This window comes from Felis catus, chromosome D2 (assembly GCF_018350175.1).
Source record: "Felis catus isolate Fca126 chromosome D2, F.catus_Fca126_mat1.0, whole genome shotgun sequence".
Lineage (NCBI taxonomy): Eukaryota > Metazoa > Chordata > Mammalia > Carnivora > Felidae > Felis > Felis catus.
In genome coordinates this window covers 87,872,252-87,892,488 of record NC_058378.1, presented here as the reverse complement: position 1 = coordinate 87,892,488, position 20,237 = coordinate 87,872,252, and the positions used below count along the sequence as shown (strand labels likewise).

At 45.0% G+C, this 20,237-nt stretch overlaps 2 protein-coding genes across 8 annotated transcripts in view; one reads left to right on the top strand and one right to left on the bottom strand.

The window, feature by feature from the left end:
* LOC554344 (cytochrome P450 2E1) overlaps positions 1 to 11,716 on the bottom strand; it is a 40,108-nt gene extending 28,392 nt beyond the window's left edge. Inside the window, exon 1 of one of the 2 annotated variants that reach the window (XM_045039856.1) lies at positions 11,694 to 11,716. In XM_045039856.1, coding sequence (XP_044895791.1) covers positions 11,694 to 11,701 — 8 coding nt within the window. In that variant the 5' untranslated portion in view covers positions 11,702 to 11,716. Of the gene's footprint in view, positions 1 to 8,778; positions 8,820 to 11,693 lie in introns of those variants that run through there. The other variant, XM_045039855.1, reaches the window with a different exon arrangement.
* Positions 10,234 to 20,111, top strand: LOC105260016 (synaptonemal complex central element protein 1-like). 6 transcript variants are annotated; one of them, XM_045040933.1, is made up of 13 exons: positions 10,234 to 10,383; positions 14,940 to 15,002; positions 15,633 to 15,692; positions 16,060 to 16,134; positions 16,766 to 16,813; positions 17,071 to 17,125; positions 17,828 to 17,917; positions 18,184 to 18,247; positions 19,030 to 19,096; positions 19,169 to 19,292; positions 19,368 to 19,478; positions 19,571 to 19,721; positions 19,965 to 20,111. In XM_045040933.1, the coding sequence occupies exons 2-13, from the start codon at positions 14,975 to 14,977 to the stop codon at positions 20,043 to 20,045; spliced, it is 954 nt and encodes a 317-aa protein (XP_044896868.1). In that variant the 5' UTR covers positions 10,234 to 10,383; positions 14,940 to 14,974; the 3' UTR covers positions 20,046 to 20,111. The 6 variants fall into 6 exon arrangements, with proteins under 6 accessions (XP_044896868.1, XP_044896866.1, XP_044896865.1 ...); XM_045040931.1 differs by lacking the exon at positions 10,234 to 10,383 and adding an exon at positions 11,286 to 11,442 and having other exon boundaries at positions 15,636 to 15,692; XM_045040930.1 differs by lacking the exon at positions 10,234 to 10,383 and adding an exon at positions 11,286 to 11,442.
* Positions 20,112 to 20,237: the final 126 nt, after the last annotated feature.

The window sequence follows — 20,237 nt, the reverse complement described above, 5'->3', positions numbered from 1 at the left end:
AATAACACTGAATGTAAATGGACTAAATGCTCCAACCAAAAGACATAGGGTATCAGAATGGATAAAGAAACAAGACCCATCTATTTGCTGTCTACAAGAGACTCATTTTAGACCTGAGGATACCTTCAGATTGAAAGTGATGGGATGGAGAACTATCATGCTACTGGAAGTCAAAAGAAAGCTGGAGTAGCCATACTTAGACAAACTAGACTTTAAATAAATCTATAAAGAGCTCACCAAACTCCACACCTGAAAAAAAATAATCCAGTGAAGAAATGGGCAGAAAACATGAATAGACACTTCTCTAAAAAAGACATCCAGATGGCCAACAGGCACATGAACAGATGCTCAATGTCGCTCCTCATCAGGTAAATACAAATCAAAACCACACTCAGATATCACCTCACACCAGTCAGAGTGGCTAAAATGAACAAAACAGGAGACTATAGATGCTGGAGAGGATGTGGAGAAATGGGAACCTTCTTACACTGTGGGTGGGAATGCAAACTGGTGCAGCCGCTCTGGAAAACAGTGTGGAGGTTCCTCAAAAAATTAAAAATAGACCTACCCTATGACCCAGCAGTAGCACTGCTAGGAATTTACCCAAGGGATACAGGAGTACTGATGCATAGGGGCACTTGTACCCCAATGTTTATACCAGCACTTTCAACAATAGCCAAATTATGGAAAGAGCCTAAATGTCCAGCAACTGATGGATGAATAAAGAAATTGTGGTCTATATACAAAATGGAATACCACACGGCAACGACAAAGAATGAAATATGGCCTTCTGTAGCAACGTGGATGGAACTGGAGAGTGTTATGCTAAGTGAAATAAGTCATACAGAGAAGGAAAGATTCCATATGTTTTCAATCCTATGTGAATCCTGAGAAACTTAACAGAAGATCATGGGGGAGGGGAAGGGAAAAAATGGCTAAAGAGGGAAGGAGCCAAAACATAAGAGACTGCTAAAAACTGAGAACAAACTGAGAGTTTATGGGGAGGTGGGAGGGAGGGCTGGGTGGGTGATGGGTATTGAGGAGGGCACCTGTTGGGATGAGCACTGTGTGTTGCATGGAAACCATTTTGACAATAAATTTCATAATACAAAAATAAAATAAAATAAAATAAAATAAAATAAAATAAAATAAAAAATAATACTAGTAGTTTGATTTTAAGCATAGCTATTCTAACCAAAATCCTACCCTAACCCTAACCCACACAATCATCCAACTGCTGAAATGAAACACTATTCCTGAACTACACTGTAACATGAGTCCTCAACACAGCCCTCGGTGGAAATCATTACACTGCTGGAGATTCAGTCACTGCCACTGCCTTATCCCAAAGCTTACACTACACCTAACCCTAACCCTAACCCAAACCCTAACACTTACCCTAACCAAAGCCCGAGCTGTAGCCCTAGCCCTGACCCTAACTCCAAGCCCCTACCCTCAAACTCTAAGCTTAAGTCTAACCTAAATCTACCCCCTCACTGCTAACCCTAATCCTAACTGTAACCCCTAAGACTTAACCCTAACCCTAACCCAAACCTAACCTTGTCCAGAGAAGGAGAAAGGAGAATATAAAGTCAATGTGTAATAGATGCAGATTTACACTCAAAATTACAATTTCTGCAGGCGTATTGTGTTGAGATTTCTACAGTAATCTGAATATCCTTTATGCTGGACAACTGTATACTTAAAATCTTTTAAGTGATTGATATTACTTTTCCTTTTTATTAATTTCTTTTTTTTATTTTTAGTTAGCCAACATACAGTGCAATATTAGTTTCAGGAGTGGAATTCCGTGATTCATCACTTCCTTACAACATCCCGTGGTCCTCACAAATGCCCTGCTTAATACCCATCACCCTTCCAGTCCTTCTCACACCCACCTCCCTCTATCAATCCCCAGTTTCTTCTCCATAGCCAAGAGTCTCCTGTGGTTTGTTTCCCTCTATCCTCTTGTTCCCCCTGCCATATATTCATCTGTTTTATTTCTTACACTCCACATATGAGTGAAATCATATGGTATTTGTCTTTCTCTGACTGAATTATCTCATTAGCACAATACACTGTATCTCCATCCACGATTGCAAATGGCAAGGTTTCATTCTTTTTGATCATTGAGTAATATCCCATTGTACATATACACCACATCTTCTTTATCCATTCACCAGTCAATGACATTTGGGTTTTTTATGTAGTTTGGTTATTGGTTATAATGCTGCTATAAACATGAGGGTGCATGTACCCCTTCGAATCTGAATTTTTGTATCCTTTGGGTAAATACCTAGTAGAGCAATTTCTGGGACATAAGGAAGTTCTATTATTTTTAACTTATGGAGGAACCTCCATACTGTTCCTCAGAATGGCTGCACCAGTTTGCATTCCCAAAAACTGTTCCTCTTTGGGGGAAAGAGGGATCCCCTTTCTCTACATCCTTGCCAACACCTGTTGTTTCCTGTGTTGTTAATTTTAGCCATTCTGACAGGTGTGAGGTGATATCTCATGGTGGTTGTGATTTTTAATTCTTTGATGATGAGTGATGTTGAGCATCTTTTCATGTGTCTGTTAGCCATTGGGTGTCTTCTTTGGAAAAGTGACTATTCCTGTCTTTTGCCCATTTCTTCACCGAATTATTTGTTTTTTGGTGTTGTGTTTGTAAGTTCTCTATAGATTTTGGATGCTAATATCAGATATGTCTTTTGCAAATATATTTTCCCATTCCCTAGGCTGCTTTTTAGTTTTGTTGATTGTTTCCTTCACTGTGCGGGAGCTTCTTATCTTGATGAAGTCCCAATAGTTCATGTTTGCTTTTGTTTCCCTTGCCTTTAGCAACGTGTCTAGTAAGAAGTTGCTGAGGCTGAGGTCAAAGAGGTTGAGTCCTGTGTTCTCCTCTGGGATTTTGATGGTTTTCGGTCTCACGTTTAGTTCTTTCATCGACTTTGAATTTATTTTTGTGCATGGTGTAATAAAGCGATCCAGGTTCATTCTTCTGTGCATTGCTGTCCAGTTTTCCTAACACCACTTGTTGAAGAGATTGTCGTCTGTCCATTGGATATCCTTTCCTGCTCTGACCAAGATTAGTTGACCATAGAGTTGTGCGTCCATTTCTGGGTTTTCTATTCTATTCCATTGATCCATGTGTCTGGTTTTTGTTCCAGCACCCTACTGTCTTGATGTCTACCGCTTTGCAAATTAGCTTGAAATCTGGAATTGCAATGCCTCCAGTTCTGTTTTTCTTTCTCAGGATTACTTTGGCTATTCAGGGTATTCTGTAGCTCCAGACAAATTTTAGGAAGCTTTGTTCCAGCTCTGCAAAAAATGCTGGTGGTATTTTGATAGGGATTGTATTAAATGTGTAGTTTGCTTTGGGTAGTATAGACATTTTAACAACACTTTTTCATCCAATCCATGAGCATGGGATGCTTTTCCATTTCTTTGTGTCCTCTTCAATTTCTTTCATAAATGTTCTATCGTTTTCAGGTACACATCTTTTACTTCCTTGGTTAGGTTTATTCCTTATTATCTTACAGTTTTTGGTGCAATTGTAAATGAAATCAATTCCTTGACTTCTCTTTCTCCTGCTTCGCTATTGGTGCAGAGAAATGCGACAGATTTCTGCATGTCCATTTTATATCCTAATACTTTGTGGAATTCATATATTAGTTCTAGCAATTTTTTTGTGGTCTTTCAGGCTTTATACATAGAGTATCACGCCCTCTGCAAATAGTGGAAGTTTGACCTCTTCCTTGCAAACATGGACGCCTTTTATTTTTGTTGTTGTTGTTGTCTCATTAGTGAGGCCAACTCCCAGTACCGTGCTAAATAGTAATGGTGAGAGGGCACATCCTTTTCTTGTTCCTGACCATAATGGAAAGGCTCTCATTTTTCCCCATTGGAAATGATATCAGCTGTGGGTCTTTCATATATGGCCTTTATGATGTTCAGGTATGTTCCATCTATCCCTACTTTGTTGAGGGTTTTTTATCAAGAAACAATGCTGTATTTTGTCAGATGCTTTTTCTGCATCTACTGACAGGATCATATGGTGCTCATCTTTTCTCTTATTGTGGTGGATAATGTTGATTAAGTTGCTACTATTGAATCAGCCCTGCATCCCAGGAATAAATCCTACTTGATTATGGTGAATAATTGTTTTAATGTACTGTTGAATTCAATCTGATAGTATCTTGTTGAGAATTTTTGCATCCATGTTCATCAGGGAAACTGGCCTGCAATTCTCCTCAAGGTAATGCTAGCTTCATAGAATGAGTTTGGAAGTTTTCCTCCCATTTCTATCTTTTGGAACAGTTTGAGAAGAATAGATACTAACTCTTCTTTAAATGTCTGGTAGAATTCCCCCTGGGAATCCATCTGGCTCTGGACTCATCCGTTTGTTGAGAGATTTTTGATTACTGATCAATTTCTTTGTTGATTATGGGTCTTTTCAAATTTTCTATTTCTTCCTGTTTCATTTTGGGTAGTGTATGTGTTTCTAGGAATTGGTCCATTTCTTCCAGATGGCACAGTTTGTTACCATATAATTTTCATAGTATTCTCTTATAATTGTTTGCATTTCTGTGGTCTTGGTTGTGATCTCTCCTCTTTTATACATGATTTTATCTATTTGGGTCCTTGGTTGTGGTCTCTTTTCTTTCATTCATTTTTTTCAAATCTATGTGGGTCCCCTCTCTCTTCTTTATGATAAGTCTGCATAGGAGCTTAACGATTTTGTTAATTATTTCAAAGAATCAGCTCTTAGTTTCACAGATCCATTTTACAGCTCTTAGTTTCACAGGTCCATTTTGTCTGTGTGTGTGTGTGTGTGTGTGTGTGTGTGTGTGTTTATTTCCATATCATTTATTCCAGCTCTAATCTTTGTTCCAGCTCCCTTCTTCTGTGGACTTTAGGCTTTATTTGTTTTGTTGTTGTTGTTGTTGTTGTTGTTGTTGTTGTTGTTACGCTTTATTTCTCGCTCCTTTTCTAGCTCCTTTAGGTGTAAGGTTAAGTTGTGTACTTGGGGCCTGTTTTGCTTCTTGAGGTAGAGCTGTATTGCAATATATTTCCCTCCTAGGACAGCCCTCACTGCATCCCAAAAGTTTTGGACTGTCATGTTTTCGTTTTCATTTGCTTCCATGTACCTTTTTATTTCTTCTTTAATTTTCTGCCTAACCCATTCATTCTTTACTAGGATGTTCTTTAAGCTCCATGTATTTGAGGGTTTTCCAAATGTTTTCTTGTGGTTGACCTCAAGTGCCATAGCGTTGTGATCTGAAAATATACATGGTACGATCTCAATCTTTTTGTACTTGTTGAGAGCAGATTTGTGACCCGGAATGTGATCTATTCTGGAGAACGTTTCCTGGGCACTCAAAAAGAATTGTATTCTGCTGCTTTAGGATGACATGTTCTCAATATATCTGTTAAGTCCATCTGATTCAGTGTCATTTAGAACTCTTGTTTCCTTGTTGAGTTTCTGTTTAGATGATCTGTCCACTGCTGTATGTGGCATGCTAAAGTCCCCTACTATTATTGTATTATCATCAATGAGTTTCTTTATGCTTGTTAGTAATTAATTTATATATTTGGATGCTTTCATATTGGGGAATAAATATTTACAATTGGTACATCTTCTTTTTTTTATTTTTTAAAGTTTATTTATTTTCAGAGAGAGACACAATCTCAAGCAGGCTCTGCACTGTGAGCTCATGAGCCAAGCTGAAACCAAGAGTAGGACGCTTGACCAACTGAGCCACCCAGGTGCCCCATCCATCCCCTCACTTTCAATCTGCAGGTGTCTTTAGGTCTCAATGAGTCACTTGTAGGCAGCATAGATGGATCTTGCTTTTCTCACCCATTCTGATACCCTATGCCTTTTGCTTGGAGCATTTAGTCCACTTACATTCAGATTGATTATTAATAGATATGAATTTAATGCAATGTTGGTGCCTGTACAGTTGGTGTTTCTAGTGATAACTCTGGTCTTTTCTAGTCTTTGTTGCTTTGGTCATTTTTTTACCTCCACTCAAAGAGTCCCCATGAAAATTTCTTGCAGGACTAGTTCAGTGGTCACGAACTCCTTTAGTTTTTCTTTGTCTGGTAAACTCTTTATCTCTCCTTACTTTCATGCTGGATAAAGGATTCTTGGTGCATATTTTTCCCATTCAGCATGTTGGCTATATCCTGCCACTCTTCTCTGGTCTGCCATGTCTCTGTGGACAGATCTGCTGCAAACCTGATGTCATCCCTTGTAGGTTAAGGACTTTATTCCTTTGCTGCTTTCAGGATTCTTTCCTTGTCTGCCCATTTTGGGAATTTGACTATGATATACCATGGCAATGATTGGCTTTTGTTGAATTTAATGGGAGTTCTCTGCTTCTTGGACTTGGATGTCTATGTCTTTCCGCATATTAGGGAAGTTTTCAGATACAATTTGTGCACATAAACCTTTTAGCCCTCTTTCTCTCTTCATTCTGGGACTCCTATGATATGAATATTATTCTGTTTTAATATTCCACTGAGTTCCCTAAGTCAGCCTTCATGGTCCATGACCTTTCTTTCCCTCTTCTTTTCAGCTTCATCATTTTCCATAATTTTATCTTCTGTATCACTGATTTACTACACCGATTTACTGATTTCATCCATCCTTGTTTTTATGGCCTCCATTTGGGATTGCATTTCAGTTACAGCATTTTTAATTTTGGCCTCACTAGATTTTAGTTATTTTCTCTCTGCAGTAAGGGATTCTCTAGTGTCTTCTATGCTTTTTTCAAGCCCAGCTAATATCCTTATAATTGTGGTTTCAAATTCTAGTTCAGGGTGCCTGGGTACCTCAGTTGGTTAAGTGTCAAACTTTTGACTCCAGCTCAGCTCATGATCTCACAGTTCATGAGTTTGAGCCCCACATTGGGCTATGCACTGTCAGTGCAGAGCCTTCTTGGGATTCTCTCTCTCTTTCTCTCTCTCTCTCTCTCTCTCTCTCTCTCTCTCTCTCTCTCTCTCTTTCTCTCAGAATAAACATACATACATACATACATAAATTTAGTTCAGACATCTTATTTATATCCACATTGATTAAATCTCTGGCCATCATTGATTCCTGTTCTTTCTTTTAGGTGAATTCCTCCATTTTGTCATTTTGGAGAGAAAGAAAAACAAGCAACATTAAACAAAATTAAAATATAAAAATCAAAGAAAATAAAAAAATAAAATAAAGTACCTACAGGAACTTAGATCTTAGGTGTGTTTTGGCCTGCTTGTTAAAAGAAGCTTCCATGGGTTGCGTTTCTGGTTTGTAGATGTGTAGCTTTGTTCTCTAAGACTTCTGATGGATTTCTTGGGTGTTCCAAATGATTTTATATTTATCTAGCTATATTCAAGTGATGAGACAAGCTTAGGGTCGCCCTACTCTTCCCACTAAATGGCTGATAGTATGTTATGTATTTGAAGCACAATGAATGTCAACTGAAATATATTACAACATGAATGAAAATTGAAAACATACCAAGTTAAAGAGGCCATACAGAAAAGGCCACCCAGATTTCAGTCCCCTGTGATCTTTCAATCGACTAAGCTTATCAAAATGAGGGAAAGTCTTAAGAAAAGGACAGAAAAAAAGAAACCTGGTCATATTGGAAGAAGACTCTTTCACACTTTTGGAACAGGTGGTGACAGCTGAAGTGGCCTGTGGATTCAATGATAATGAGGAAACCATAATGATTTCCTCATTTGGAAATTACGACATAGTTCTCAGGGAGAGTTTTCCTCTTTGGGGGTAAAACATACAAGCTTTTTGTGTGAACTGTCAGAGGTAGTAAAACAATGACACCTGGTGAAGTTGAGTGTCAAGTTATGAGTACTTCCACTGCTACAGCAGTTTTCTAGTACATTTCAAAATGATGCAAACTAAATTATGTCTCAAAACAATGACATCGGTACCACACCAGAAAATAAGGAAAAAACATGAAACTTCATGATAGAGGACAAGGCCTGCCAACATGCCATTCACCCAAAGTGAAATTAATGACCCTTGTAAGAGGATATGTGTTACTAAAGGCCATAGAGTGAGGCTTACATTAGTGCCCCCTATGTTTTGGTTATTGAGGATGACCTGGGTAGAAACAGTACCATTTTCTAAATTCCCAATGTTACATATCACCCCAGCAGCAGCAACAACAACAACACACTTTTTACATGACTTCAGGGAAATTGCAGGACACAAAATCAAGATACTGAAATCACTTGTGATTATATATACTTGTAGGGTCCAAAGGCAGATCCCAAGGTGAGTCACTTTGGCATGAAGACTATTTTCACTTAAAAAGCAATCAAGGGGCACCTGGGTGGCTCAGAAGCATCTGACTCTTGATGTCAGCTCAGGTCAAAAACTCACAGTTGTGACATCGAGCCCCGCATCAGTCTCCATGCTTACTTACTGTGGAGTCTGCTTAAGATTCTCTCTCTCTCTCTCTCTCTCTCTCTCTCTCTCTCTCTCTCTCTCTCTCTCTGACTCCTCCTCCTCCTCTCCCCCACTCTCTCTCAAAAATAAATTAATCAAAACCAAGCAGAATCAGAAAAAGCTCTTTACCTCCCACACAGCTGCCTAAAAGAATTTAGATAGAGGACCTGCTCCAGAAACAGAGTTATTCACCATGATATGAACCAGGTATGGTAGACAGGGAAGAACCTAGCAAGGTCTGTTTGCTTAAAGCCCTCTATGTCTCATTCCATCTGAGAGGACAGGAAAACATTTGTTTACCAAACACTTACTGTGAACTGCATTCCTGTGAATGCATTCCTGCGAACTGCATTCGTTCCCTTTGAGGTACCTGACCCATACCTCCTTGTCTTTAGCTCAGGATGACATATATGCTTCATTTTGCCCAAGTGTCTTCAGAATTCCCAGGTCTCTCTGGATTCCCCATATACACAAAATTAAATTTTATCTTCTCTCGTTAAACTGTGTCATATCAATTTGACTGCTAATCCAGTAGAAGGACCTTGAGGGGACAGGACATTCTTAATCCTTACATACTCATGACAAACCTTCACCAAGAAAAACTAAGAAAACAACATCACTAACAGTTTCCTCCAAAATAATAAAATATCTAGGGAAAAACTTAACAAAGATGTGAAAATCCTATAGCATCAAAACGATGTGATGTTGATAAAGAAATTGAAGAAGAGACCAGTAAATGGAAAGTTATTTCACCTTTGTAGATTGTAAATTTTTTTTTAAATTGTTCATTCAACCTAAAGCAATCTAGATTCAGTGTAATCATGACCAAAACTCTAAAGGCATTTTTCAAAACAAACAAACAAACAAACAAACAAGAAAAAAACAATCCTGATATGTGTATGAAACCACGGAGGGCCCTGAATAGCCAAACCCATCTTGAGAAAGAACAAAGCTATACAAAGCTGTATAGTAAAGAAAACAGTCTTGACAGTGTTGAGATGAAACCAGGTACAAGGATCATTGCAGCAGAATATGGTCAATTACCCAGAGAGGACAGTCTCCTCAACAAATACTGCTGAGAAAATGAGTCACAAGCAACAGAAGGCAGTATGTTACACCATACACAAAATCTTGTACCACACACACTAAAATACTCAGAAACTCAGGTTTCCACATCAAGCCTTTCCTCCACCAGGTCCTCCGAAGACCACACTCTTCACCATTCACTACACATAGGAAGCCTCTGCTCCATCTTACTCACTTTTCCCTCCCACCGCTCCACCTTATCCTGAAGCTGAGGACTCAGCACCACCTTCCAGGAGGGTCCTGTCCACGAGGATGCAAAGCCAACTCCACAGGAGGAGGAGTGAGCACGGCTCTTTGGGATGAGCATTGTTTGAGCCTGGGAAAATTAATAATAAGAAACCTCACTGAAATTAAGTCCTAAGGTTTGGAAGAGGGCACTCTTAAGACTCTAGCAACAGGAAAAGAGACACCTTGCAGGTAGATACACTTCACTATCCCAGCAGGAGGAAAGAAGGCCTCTTCCTCCCCCCAGCAACAGCCCAGCCAATGAGAGACACTCACTGCCCAGCCAATGAGAAGCCACTACTCTTCCAGCCCCCCCCCGCCCCCCAGTTTATGCCAACAGACTTTTAGTTTACAACAGCCCCCCTTCCCCACGCCCTGCCTCCTCTATAAAAGAACCTCCTCTCCTTCCTTCTTTCTCAGGACTCACGGGGGCTTTTGCGGTAGTTTGCTTGTCACAGTGGCAATTCTCTACTGTTCCCAAATAAACCTGTCTTTTGCCGGTAAAATAAACGGTAGCTTTATTTTTAAGGTTGACAGGTGTGATTAATTTTAACGAACAGCAGACACAAAAGGACCTCTGAGGACTGAGTAGAAGTTGTCTTTAGGTAAGGAACATTTACATTTAAAAGGAAAATCGCCTTTTGTGCTAGGAAGAGAAGGAGGACTCTAAATTTGTAGAAACTTTTATCAATGGGAAAGACACCGTTACCACCCACCGTTACCCCCATTTCCCTTGTTTGCTCCTCAAATCAAAGTCTTTATCTTTAGCCCATAATAGCAGGTAAGGTGGTGGTAAGCCATCTCAGGGACCTACTCAGCTTCCCTGGGTTTCTTCCATGTATACAGGAGGAATCCGTGTTACTAAACTTCTGTTTCTCCTCCACTTCACTTGTCCCTTATTATGGGGAGGTGTTAACAAAAGTGAATTTAAGTATCTAATTGGCTTTACTAACTGATTCACAAATCACGCAGCACCCCGTGTAGCAAATAGAGGACAGCTCCGCAGAACTAAACAAAGGAAAGCTTTTTCCAGGCACAGAGAATGAATAAGATGAAAAACAAGAAACTTATTGACAAATGCAGTGTTGAGACAAGCTCGCTCTCCCGAGGATCTAGGAGTAAATTTCCTACTCTAGACTCCAAGAAATTCCATGCTGCCTAGTTAGAGGCTACAGTCCTGTGGTTACACCCCCAGGTGTGCAGCAAGGAATACCAGTAGAGACAAGAATCCAAACCCGGGCCCAACACACGGCAAAGGTGCTCTCCACCTAACCTCCGCAAGCTCGGTAAGGTCGGGGAGGCCCCGCTGGAGGTGTCTGCACATGCGCAGTCACCGACTCCTCAACTGCCAATCGCAAGCCTGGAAGACCACGTACTCCCACCCCCACCTCCCCTACTCTGAGTTTGCGGCCCCAGAGACTTTAAACATGCGCACTAGCACCTGTGTTCAGCCTTTGAGCCCCGCCTCAGCTCGAGGCTCACCGCGCCTGGAGCACACTGCGCAGGCGTGCCGCGGGGCGCCCCGCCCCCCCGCGCAGGTTTGGTCCAATCCCAACCGAGGCGCCAACACGGAGGGAGTCTGCGAGCGGAGGGAATGGCGGGGCGGCTGGGGCCTCCGAGCGCGGAGCGGGTGGGAGCCACGGACCCGGCTGAGAAGGCAGGAGGTAGTGCTGGGCCCCGACGCCCCTGGGAGGTGGGGCGGGGACACGCGGCGGCCCCCCAACCCCCGCTCCTCCCGCCGCCGAGGAAACGCAGGGTCACCGCCGGCAGGTCGGCCTCGGCTGTGTGAAGTAGCCCTGGGGACACCCTTTCTGTTGGGCCGAGCGGCTCTCTGCGCGCAGCTCCTGAGTGAGCCGCCTCCCTCTGTGCTCGCAGCCACGTCTGGGCGTCCCTGCTGCCCCAGAACGGTTCTTACCCGGGCATTCTTTTCCGAGGCTGGGTCCAGGCCGGCGGCACGCGGCGTCCGCGTTGTTTTTCCTCCCTGACGCCGACCTGGCGCCGACCTGACGCCCAGCTCCGCGGGCAGGGGTGGCGCCACCCGGCCCCGCGGTGCGCTCCTGGAACGCTCGCCTCCCTCGAGGGGCTGAGCCTGCCCTCGCTCCCTTCAGACCCACCTACACTGGTGCAGCCTTGGGACCCGGCGCGGCTCCGGGGTGTCTGTCCCACAGAGGAGAGGTGTGAGTAGCGAACCTTCGCACGCAAGGCTCGCCTGGAGCAGAGAGTGGCAGCCAGGCACGAAGAGGAAAATGGGACGGATGCATATGCACCCCTTGTATTAAACGCCTCCGATGGCCAAGGCTGCGCCAAAGGAGCCTTCCGGTGTGGCTGTTTCAGGTGCCTCCCATAAGCTAGTCCACGTGGGTGGTTTAGTCACTTCACCAGTGGCTGCGTTTGCGCTGCTATAATGCAGTACCCTAACCTGGATCGCCCCGTGACCACTGAACTTTGCTTCTTGTGCCTCCGGAGGCTGGAAGTCTGGGACCAAGGCATCGGCAGATAGGGCGTCTGGTGAGGACCAGCTCCCGGTGCCTGCGTGACCATCCTCTGGCTGCATCCTCACGGGGGGCGGGGGGCCGGGGAGTTGTCTGGGGTCGCTTTTATAAAGGCACTGCTCCCATTCGTCAGGACTCCGCCATCATGACCCAATCACCTCCCCAAAGCCCCATCTCCTGGCACCATCACATCAGACCAGAGTATTTCAACATGCGTTGCACGGTGCTTACTACATAGGAGAGTGTCCTTGCCCTTTGCGCTTCACACCGGGACTTCTGGTCCTTGTGTCTGAGGTCTTGTGTCTGCAACTCAGTCTCAAGGTTCAGAAATGTTAGCAATGGGGGATCGGATTTTTTGTTAATTCAACAGGTATTTCTTGCCAGGCTGTGCTTTGCCTTATGGCGGGCACTACATAGGCAATAGAGGGTAAAAACAGTGCAGCTCACTGCCTAGGCTGTTAATAATACCTGGGGAATTGGTTGCCCAAACAAACTGTAAAGATCAATTTGGGGTCACTTGGGCCAGTTAGCTTTAAAAAATACAGCCATATGCAGAAGTGTGTATGGTGGAAGACAAACATCCTCCTTTCTAGTCCTACCCTCCAGAGGTTAACTACTGCTGAGAATATTTTGGTGATTCTGGCCACAAATTATCTGGACGTGGTATGCATATGTTTGTAGACTGGCATATATTTCACCTCTTTTTGTAGCCATATGGGAGTCTATATGCACAATTTTTTTACTGACTTTTCATCTGTCTAGGGTCTCCTTCCATGTTTAATGCATAATGAATCTACCTCCTTTTCAATGGCTGCACAGTATTTTGTTGTGGGGATGGATCGTACTTTTCGGCTGATGGGCATCCACGTTGTTTCCCACTTTTGACATGACAAATACTGCTTCCGTGTCTTTTAACATGCCTTTTGCATACTTAGATGAGCATGTCTCATACATAATTATGCCTTCAAAATGCTGATGTAGTAAAACTGTCCTCTGAAAGGTCACATCAGTTTCCAGCCTATCTGTGTGTCAATTTCCCCACATCATCTCACTGGCCATTGTCAGACTTACTCATCTTTACCAACCAGATAGGTATGATATGCTGTTTTCATCTCATTAATCATGACTGATATTGTATATCTTGTCAAATATCTATGGGCCATTTGTAAAATTTTTGCGTAACTGTCCCCTCCTTTCTTCCACTCTTTGAAAGCAGTGATTGTTTACCTTCTTTATATTGACTCATTGCTTTTTTTTAAAGATTTTATTCTAAGTACTCTCTGCACCCAACATGGGGCTCAAAATTGTAACCCTGAGAGCAAGAGTCACATGCTCTATGTGCCAGCCAGGCACCCCTGACTGGTTGCTTTTTAAAAACTTTTTATTATGGAAAAATTTAAGCATATACAAAAGGCAAAAACAAAGTATAAAATTACCCCCATGAGCCCATCTTTTCCACTTTGACGGTTATAAGCTTTTGGCCAACCTTGTTTCCTTTTTATCCTCACCCACTCCACTATTTCATTTTGAAGCAGCACAGGCATCATAGCATATCATCCATAAACATTTCCATATGTATCTCTAACATCTCTAAAATATAGTACTGTACTCTTTCCAGAAAACTAACCACAGTAGTACTGTTCTGTCTGAATAACAGCTACAATAGTTCCTGTTTCACCAAAAACCCAGTTTTCAAATTTCTCTGATTATGTCACCACTATTTTTTAAAGTGCACTTGTCGAATCAGGATCTAAATACAGTCCGTTTTTGAGTATTGAGTATATGCCTTTTTAATCCCCTTTCATCTGTAAGGATCTTCCTTTTTTCCTCCCCCCCCCCAAAAAAAAATTTGTTAAAAGTCCTGATTTTTTCCTGTAAAGCTCCCAGTCTGGATGTTGCTAATTGCATCCCCATGTGTCCTGTGTTCTTGTATTTTCCCTAAATCAGTATTTAGATTAAGAGAATTAAAAGGCATTACTCTTCTTTTTTGGCAAGAACCCTATGTTGTATTTTTACATCAAGTGGCTCATAATGTCCATTTATCTCTCTTGTGACGTTAGTACCATTAATAATTGCCAACATCTACTAGTTCATTAAGGAATTAAAAATAAGTGCCTGTATTGGTTATAAACAAGTGAATACGAAATATTCTACTGACAGGCTTCAGAGTAATTGATTATGTATATAGAATAGCTCTTTGTATTTATGTGCAAATGACATGGTGTCTTATTAAATTTTCTTACTATTCATTGTGGGGTTTTTTAATAAGACTCTAGAACTTTCTAGTTAATTAGCCATCTGCCAGTTACAGTGACTTTTGACCCCTTGTTTCCAGTTTTGTTTTGCTTTTTGCCCCTCCTTTCTTTTCCTTTCATTATTACATCATGAGGTTTGACCCAGTCTTGAATAGTACAGGCAGTGAAAGTTCACCCCTCCCCTTGCCCTGGGTTTTATTAAGGGAAACTCTGTGGTATGATTTCACACTTTAGGAAAAGTTGACCATGAAATAGCCTGACTCCTCTCGAATTCAGTGTCTACCTCAAGACAAGGGGCAAGAGCACCACTCTGGCTGGAGATCTGAGCCCCCCTCAGTCCCATACCAAAGTTATTGGACCCTTCCTTGGGCCCTCTCCTTTGGGATTGTGAAATGTTTGGTTGTGTCTCCACAGGGCAGGCCAAGTCCTCACAGAAAATTGAAGACTTGATGGAAATGATGAAGAAGTTGCAGAAAGGTCACATGTCTTCTCTGTAACTGAGGCACAGCCTGAGCTTTGGGAAAAGGCGGCAGTGGATTAAGTTCCAGGACTCACAATTCACAACCTTTGGAAATTAATCCATTGGCTCTTTCCTACTTTTTAAAACTTCTTTGAAGTAAAAATATAGCCCAAGGATTTGAAATTAAAGTATAAGGGGATAGAAGGCAAAACATTTCCCCCAAGCCCCCTTGCTAGCCACCCATGTGGTCCCCACCACACTCAGTTAAATCCAGGTTTTCACCTTCACCTCCTTTCCCTCCACCTTACCTCTGCTGCTCTCTGCTTGCTCACATGGCTTCTTCTAGCCATGTTCCCACTTCAGGGAAGGCCTTTTGCACTGACTACCTACCACCCCACCCGGGAACTGCCCTCCCCTTGATTTAAGGCCTTCAAGAGGTCTTCCCATATCTGAAGAGCATACCCCACTCCTTCGTGCTTTAATTAATTCCTTGCCCCTCTATTTTTCTTGACTGTGATGACTACAGCCTGACTCAGTATCTCTGTTTTTTCCCTTGTATCCTCTACCCAGAATGAGAGTCCCTGTAGGGCCCCCAACTCCCTCTGCCTGCCCTGTCACCTCCATTCAACCTCCTTTCCTCCCTACAGCGGGAAGCCTAGAGCCCAGGGTTGAGGTCCTGATTAATCGGATTAATGAGGTTCAGCAAGGTGAGCTCAGGGACAAGCTACATGATTTGCAGGGCCCCTGGTTACAGGATTACTAAGTATGTATTTCAGGACCACAGCAGCAGGTCAAACCAAGGGTGGGTTTTTCTAAAGGCAACTGCTGTAGTCACATGTCCGTGAACCTGGCCCTGCTGCCAACTGAGACCAACAAGAAGGGCTTGGGCTCTGGAAGCCTCATTTCTTGCCCTGTAAAATGTGTCCTCCCCACCCCCTGCCCAGTTTGCTTGAAGACAAATGTGAAACGTCACTATTTGCAAGGAATGGTGTAGTTGGATGTTGCACTTACACGTTGTCTGGTTTCTTGTTTTGTTTTGTTTTGTTTTGTTTTGTTTGTTTTGTTTTGGCACAGCAAAAAAGAAAGCCAGTGAGGAGCTGGGAGAGGCCCGGACTGTTTGGGAGGCCCTGCAGAAGGAAATGGACTCACGTAAGCATGCAGGGTTCGGTCACCCAGAGGTCCCCAGTGTCATGCCTTCCTGGACTCAATATTCTGGACCCTTAGCATTCTCGCTGCGGCCAAGGGCTCCTGCCCCCTCTGTGGCATCAGGTCCTACCAGTCTCCCACTCTCTACTGTCCAAGCATACTCCCACCTCAGGGCCTTTGCTAGACTCTTCTGCCCCAGATACCACTGGTTTCTATTGCCATACATCATCACCATCAGCTCTTAGCTTGAATGTCCCCTTCTGAGAGAAACCTACCCCGGTCATCCCATCTAAAGACAGCACCTTGTCCCCACCTGATCACATTCCCCTTACTGCTTGATGTGTTTCTTCATAGCCCATATCCCAGTTCAGATGATGTGTCTTTCTCTCCCGTCCATGTAAAGTGCACTGGCATTCTGCAGGACCCTCACAGTCAACCCTTTATCAACATCAGGGCCCTTTGCTGCCACATCAGGGAGTGTGCACACAAGATGGGAGGGGGCTCAACTCAAGGGGTCCACAGTTGGGACTGGGGTACAGTTGACCCAAACCGCCTGTGTGACTGTGGGCAGGTATGCTCTCTGAGGGTGCAGTGGGTGGTACCTGATGCCTGAACATGTTACTGTGTTTTCCAGTGAGTGGAGAGGAAGTACGTCTGAAAGAGACCTTGAACAAAAAGCAAGGTAATTGTAGCCATTCTGTGTCCAGGCTTTTGCCTTTGTCACCCTGCAGAGGCAGTGTGACAGTCTCTCCACAGCAGCCGAACCCTTTTGAAACCTGAATCCTCTTGCATCCCTCCTGTGGCTTCCACCAGACTTGAAGCAAATTACAAAGCCCAATCAGGTGTCCACGAGACTCCACGTGATCTGACCGTATTAACTATGCCCAGGCCTGATGCTTTAATGGGTTCTCCTGGGGCCCTTGGTTCCTATCCCTGCAGAGACCCTAAGGATCCTCAGACTCCACTGCCAAGAGAAGGAAAGTGAGGCACAGAGGTAAGACCTTCCAGCTGGGCCTTGCTCTTCTTTCCCCTTCATTGTGGGGGAGTAGAGAAAGAGGGAAACTCAGTCATGGACCCAGGGCTCTCATTTCCTCCGTTTTTAAAACGGAGAGGTCAGATGCGTGTCTTCCCACCTTGGACCCAACAGTAGGCAGTAGTGTTAAGAACACTCTCACTCACTGGGATAATCATTCGTTTGCTAGAATACCAAATTCCTTTGGCTGTTTTTTCTTCTGTGCCTGTCACTCTTCCCAAAATAGGCCCCTTGGCTGGCTGTCCACTCATCTGTCCCTTCATTGAGGCATCAAGCCATTCCGTCTCTCTCTATTCATCGGGACCCTTCCATCCACCTCAGTATTTGTGAATCCACCTCTCCACTTCCTGAACATTGGTTTAGCTTATTTTGTGAGCAGAGTCACTGAGCCCTGGCATACCAAGACTGGAACTGTGTGGGGAAATTGGGATGAGATTAGTGTGTGTGTGTGTGTGTGTGTGTGTGTGTTCGCAGTTGACCATGCCCCGGTGACTACACTATTCCCAGGGGGCACATGCTCATGCCCCAACCCATGAAGTTACTAGAGAAGGACCTCAATTTAGAAGGCTACAACACACCCCAAGAGGAGGCAGAAGCCCCACCCAGCCCCATCCTGGGAGACATTCAGAGAACATGACTGAGGGCTGCTTTGCCTCTTCGCAGGAAGCAGACCACGCTGCAGGAGTGCAAGGAGCGAATTTCTGCCCTGAACTCCCAGATCGAGGACGAGAAGAACAAACAGAGGCAACTGAGGTGAAGCCCAGTGCTCCAGGCCAGGTGGGGGGTGAGGGGGCAGTGTGCGAGGATGGGTTGTAGGTGCAGGTAATATCAGGGATGGGGGTTAGAAGAGGAGCTGGCTGACCTGAGGTTTGGAAGGTCAAGGTGGGGAAGGTGCTCCCTGCCAAGCAAAGAACATGGGCAAGCCTCCCATGGTCTGTACATGAAGACCCCTGGCCTGGGCCTGGCTGGGGAGGGGTGTCTCGGCCAATGGTCCCTCATCTTGTGTGGCTGGCCCCCAGGTTGGATTTTGAGGAACAGCTGGAGGATCTGATGGGCCAGCACAAGGACCTCTGGGAGTTCCACGTGAGTCACTCACAGCCATTCCTCCCACCTTGCACATCTTCCCTAAGAGTCCCTGGCCCCAAACTGAAGGTCACGCCGCAGGCCTCCTTCCTCTCACCGGCTTTTGAGCCAGCCTTGGTGGCCTAACGTCAAAATGGCCCTCAACTCAGTGCTTTATCCCCACCCTCACTGCCACCCGGTGTCATCCTCTTCACTGGTCCTGCCCGCCCTCTCTGCTGCTCCCCCAGGGCCCTGCAGTGACCAGGAGGAGCCCTGATGAAGTCAGGAAAGGTTATCCATAGAGAAGATCCATGGATGTGTTTGCAGCCATGACTGCCACAGGGCAGACAGCAGGGAACCAAGCAGACTGGTGTTTGCCCTTTGGGGATCCTAGATACCAAGTGAAAGGGGCAGAGAGAACAGACGTTGGGATAGAGAGAGAGGTTCATTGAAGAGGCCAGGTAAGGGGAAGAGAAACGGCAATGCAGGGCTAGTAAATGATTCTCCAGGGAACACTTCTGGTTAGTGATGCTTTTAGGATCCCCTGTAATAAATGCTTGCCTCACGTCAAAGCTTCCAAGATTACCGAACGTTAACCACCTCGTGAGCCTCTCAAGCACAGCATCACAGGTGTCTGGGGTGAGACAGTTCCAGGTGGAGAGGATGGCCAGTACAAAGGCCCTGAGGCTGGAACGTGCCCTGTGTGCCCAGAGGGCCCGAGTAGTAGGAAGGGAGGTAGGCTTGTCTGAGGTGCATGGGGGTAGGCCGAAACACATGCACAGGCCTCCTTTCTACCTACTCAGAGACCAGAGCAGATGGCCCAGGAGATTGGCGCCCTGGACAGCAGCAAGGAGCAATTGCTCAGGGAAGGTGAGGCCTGGAGATTGGGGAGGCCCTGATTTGCCTTGCACTGCCCTGCTTATCTGTCCCTTCCTGCCGCAGAGAAGCTCGTGGAAGCAAAGCTGGAGGACGTGAAGCATCGTCTGTGTTCCCAGTTTGGGGCTGACGGTTGCTCGACCACTGCTGAGGGGCTCTTTCTCCGCAGCCAGGAGGCAGCAGCTGCAGTGTAAGACGAGCAGGACAGGGACAGGGACTGGGGTGGAGGGAGGGAGATGCCAGTGCTGATGCCCACCCCCCTCAGACATATGTTTGAAGAGGAGAACAGGAAGGCCCGGGAGCTCCTAGAGGCTGCTGCCCAGCACCATGAACAGCTGCAGCAGAAGTGCCAGCAGCTACAGCAAAAGAGGCAGAGGTGCGTGTGGAGGCCCTCCCCCCAGTCCTCTAGGGGAAGGTGGCTGAGGCATCTCTGCTCCCTTTTCAGCCTGTCTCCTGGTCTCTTCACAGCCTCTTGTCCTTTCTCCTCCCCTTCCCCCTCCCCACACTCCTACCCTGCCTCTGTCTGTCCAGGCTTAAGGAAGAGCTGGAAACGCTTGGGGTGCAGATCCCTGCTCAAGCCCAAAGCAAACAAGATGAAGGGGCTGGCCCAGGAGAACTTGTGAGCCCTGGGTTGGGTGGCAGGGAGCAGAAATAGCTCATGCAAGGAGCTGGGTGCAGGAAGGCAAAGAAGGGGATCGAGAGTCCTCAGAGGATGGTCTTTGGGGAAGGGTGCTCCCACAGGGCACAAAGAAGACAGAAATGCAGGGGCTGGCAGTGTGGAGTGGGAAGAGGCAGGTCCCAGGGAGGGTGTGGGCACAGGGATACATGGACATTTCCCTCCTCAGACTCTGACCTCCCACAGGCCAATCCTAAGCTCCTAGGAGTCAGCAAGGAGAAAGACCCAGGGCTGCCCACCAAGCAAGGCCGTACTATGCCCTCCTAGACAAGGACTCTCTTTGCCTTGGAGCATATTCCATGAACTTCAGGAAATAAAGGCACTATTTCAGTACAACTGCCTCAGCTGAGTTTATGCAGAGGGGGTAGGGCTTGTCTGGCCCCTGAGACTGTGTAAAGCCTTGGCCTCAGCCAGAGGGCTACAGCAGGCCTCCCTACCCTCATAGTCTCTGGTCTGCTC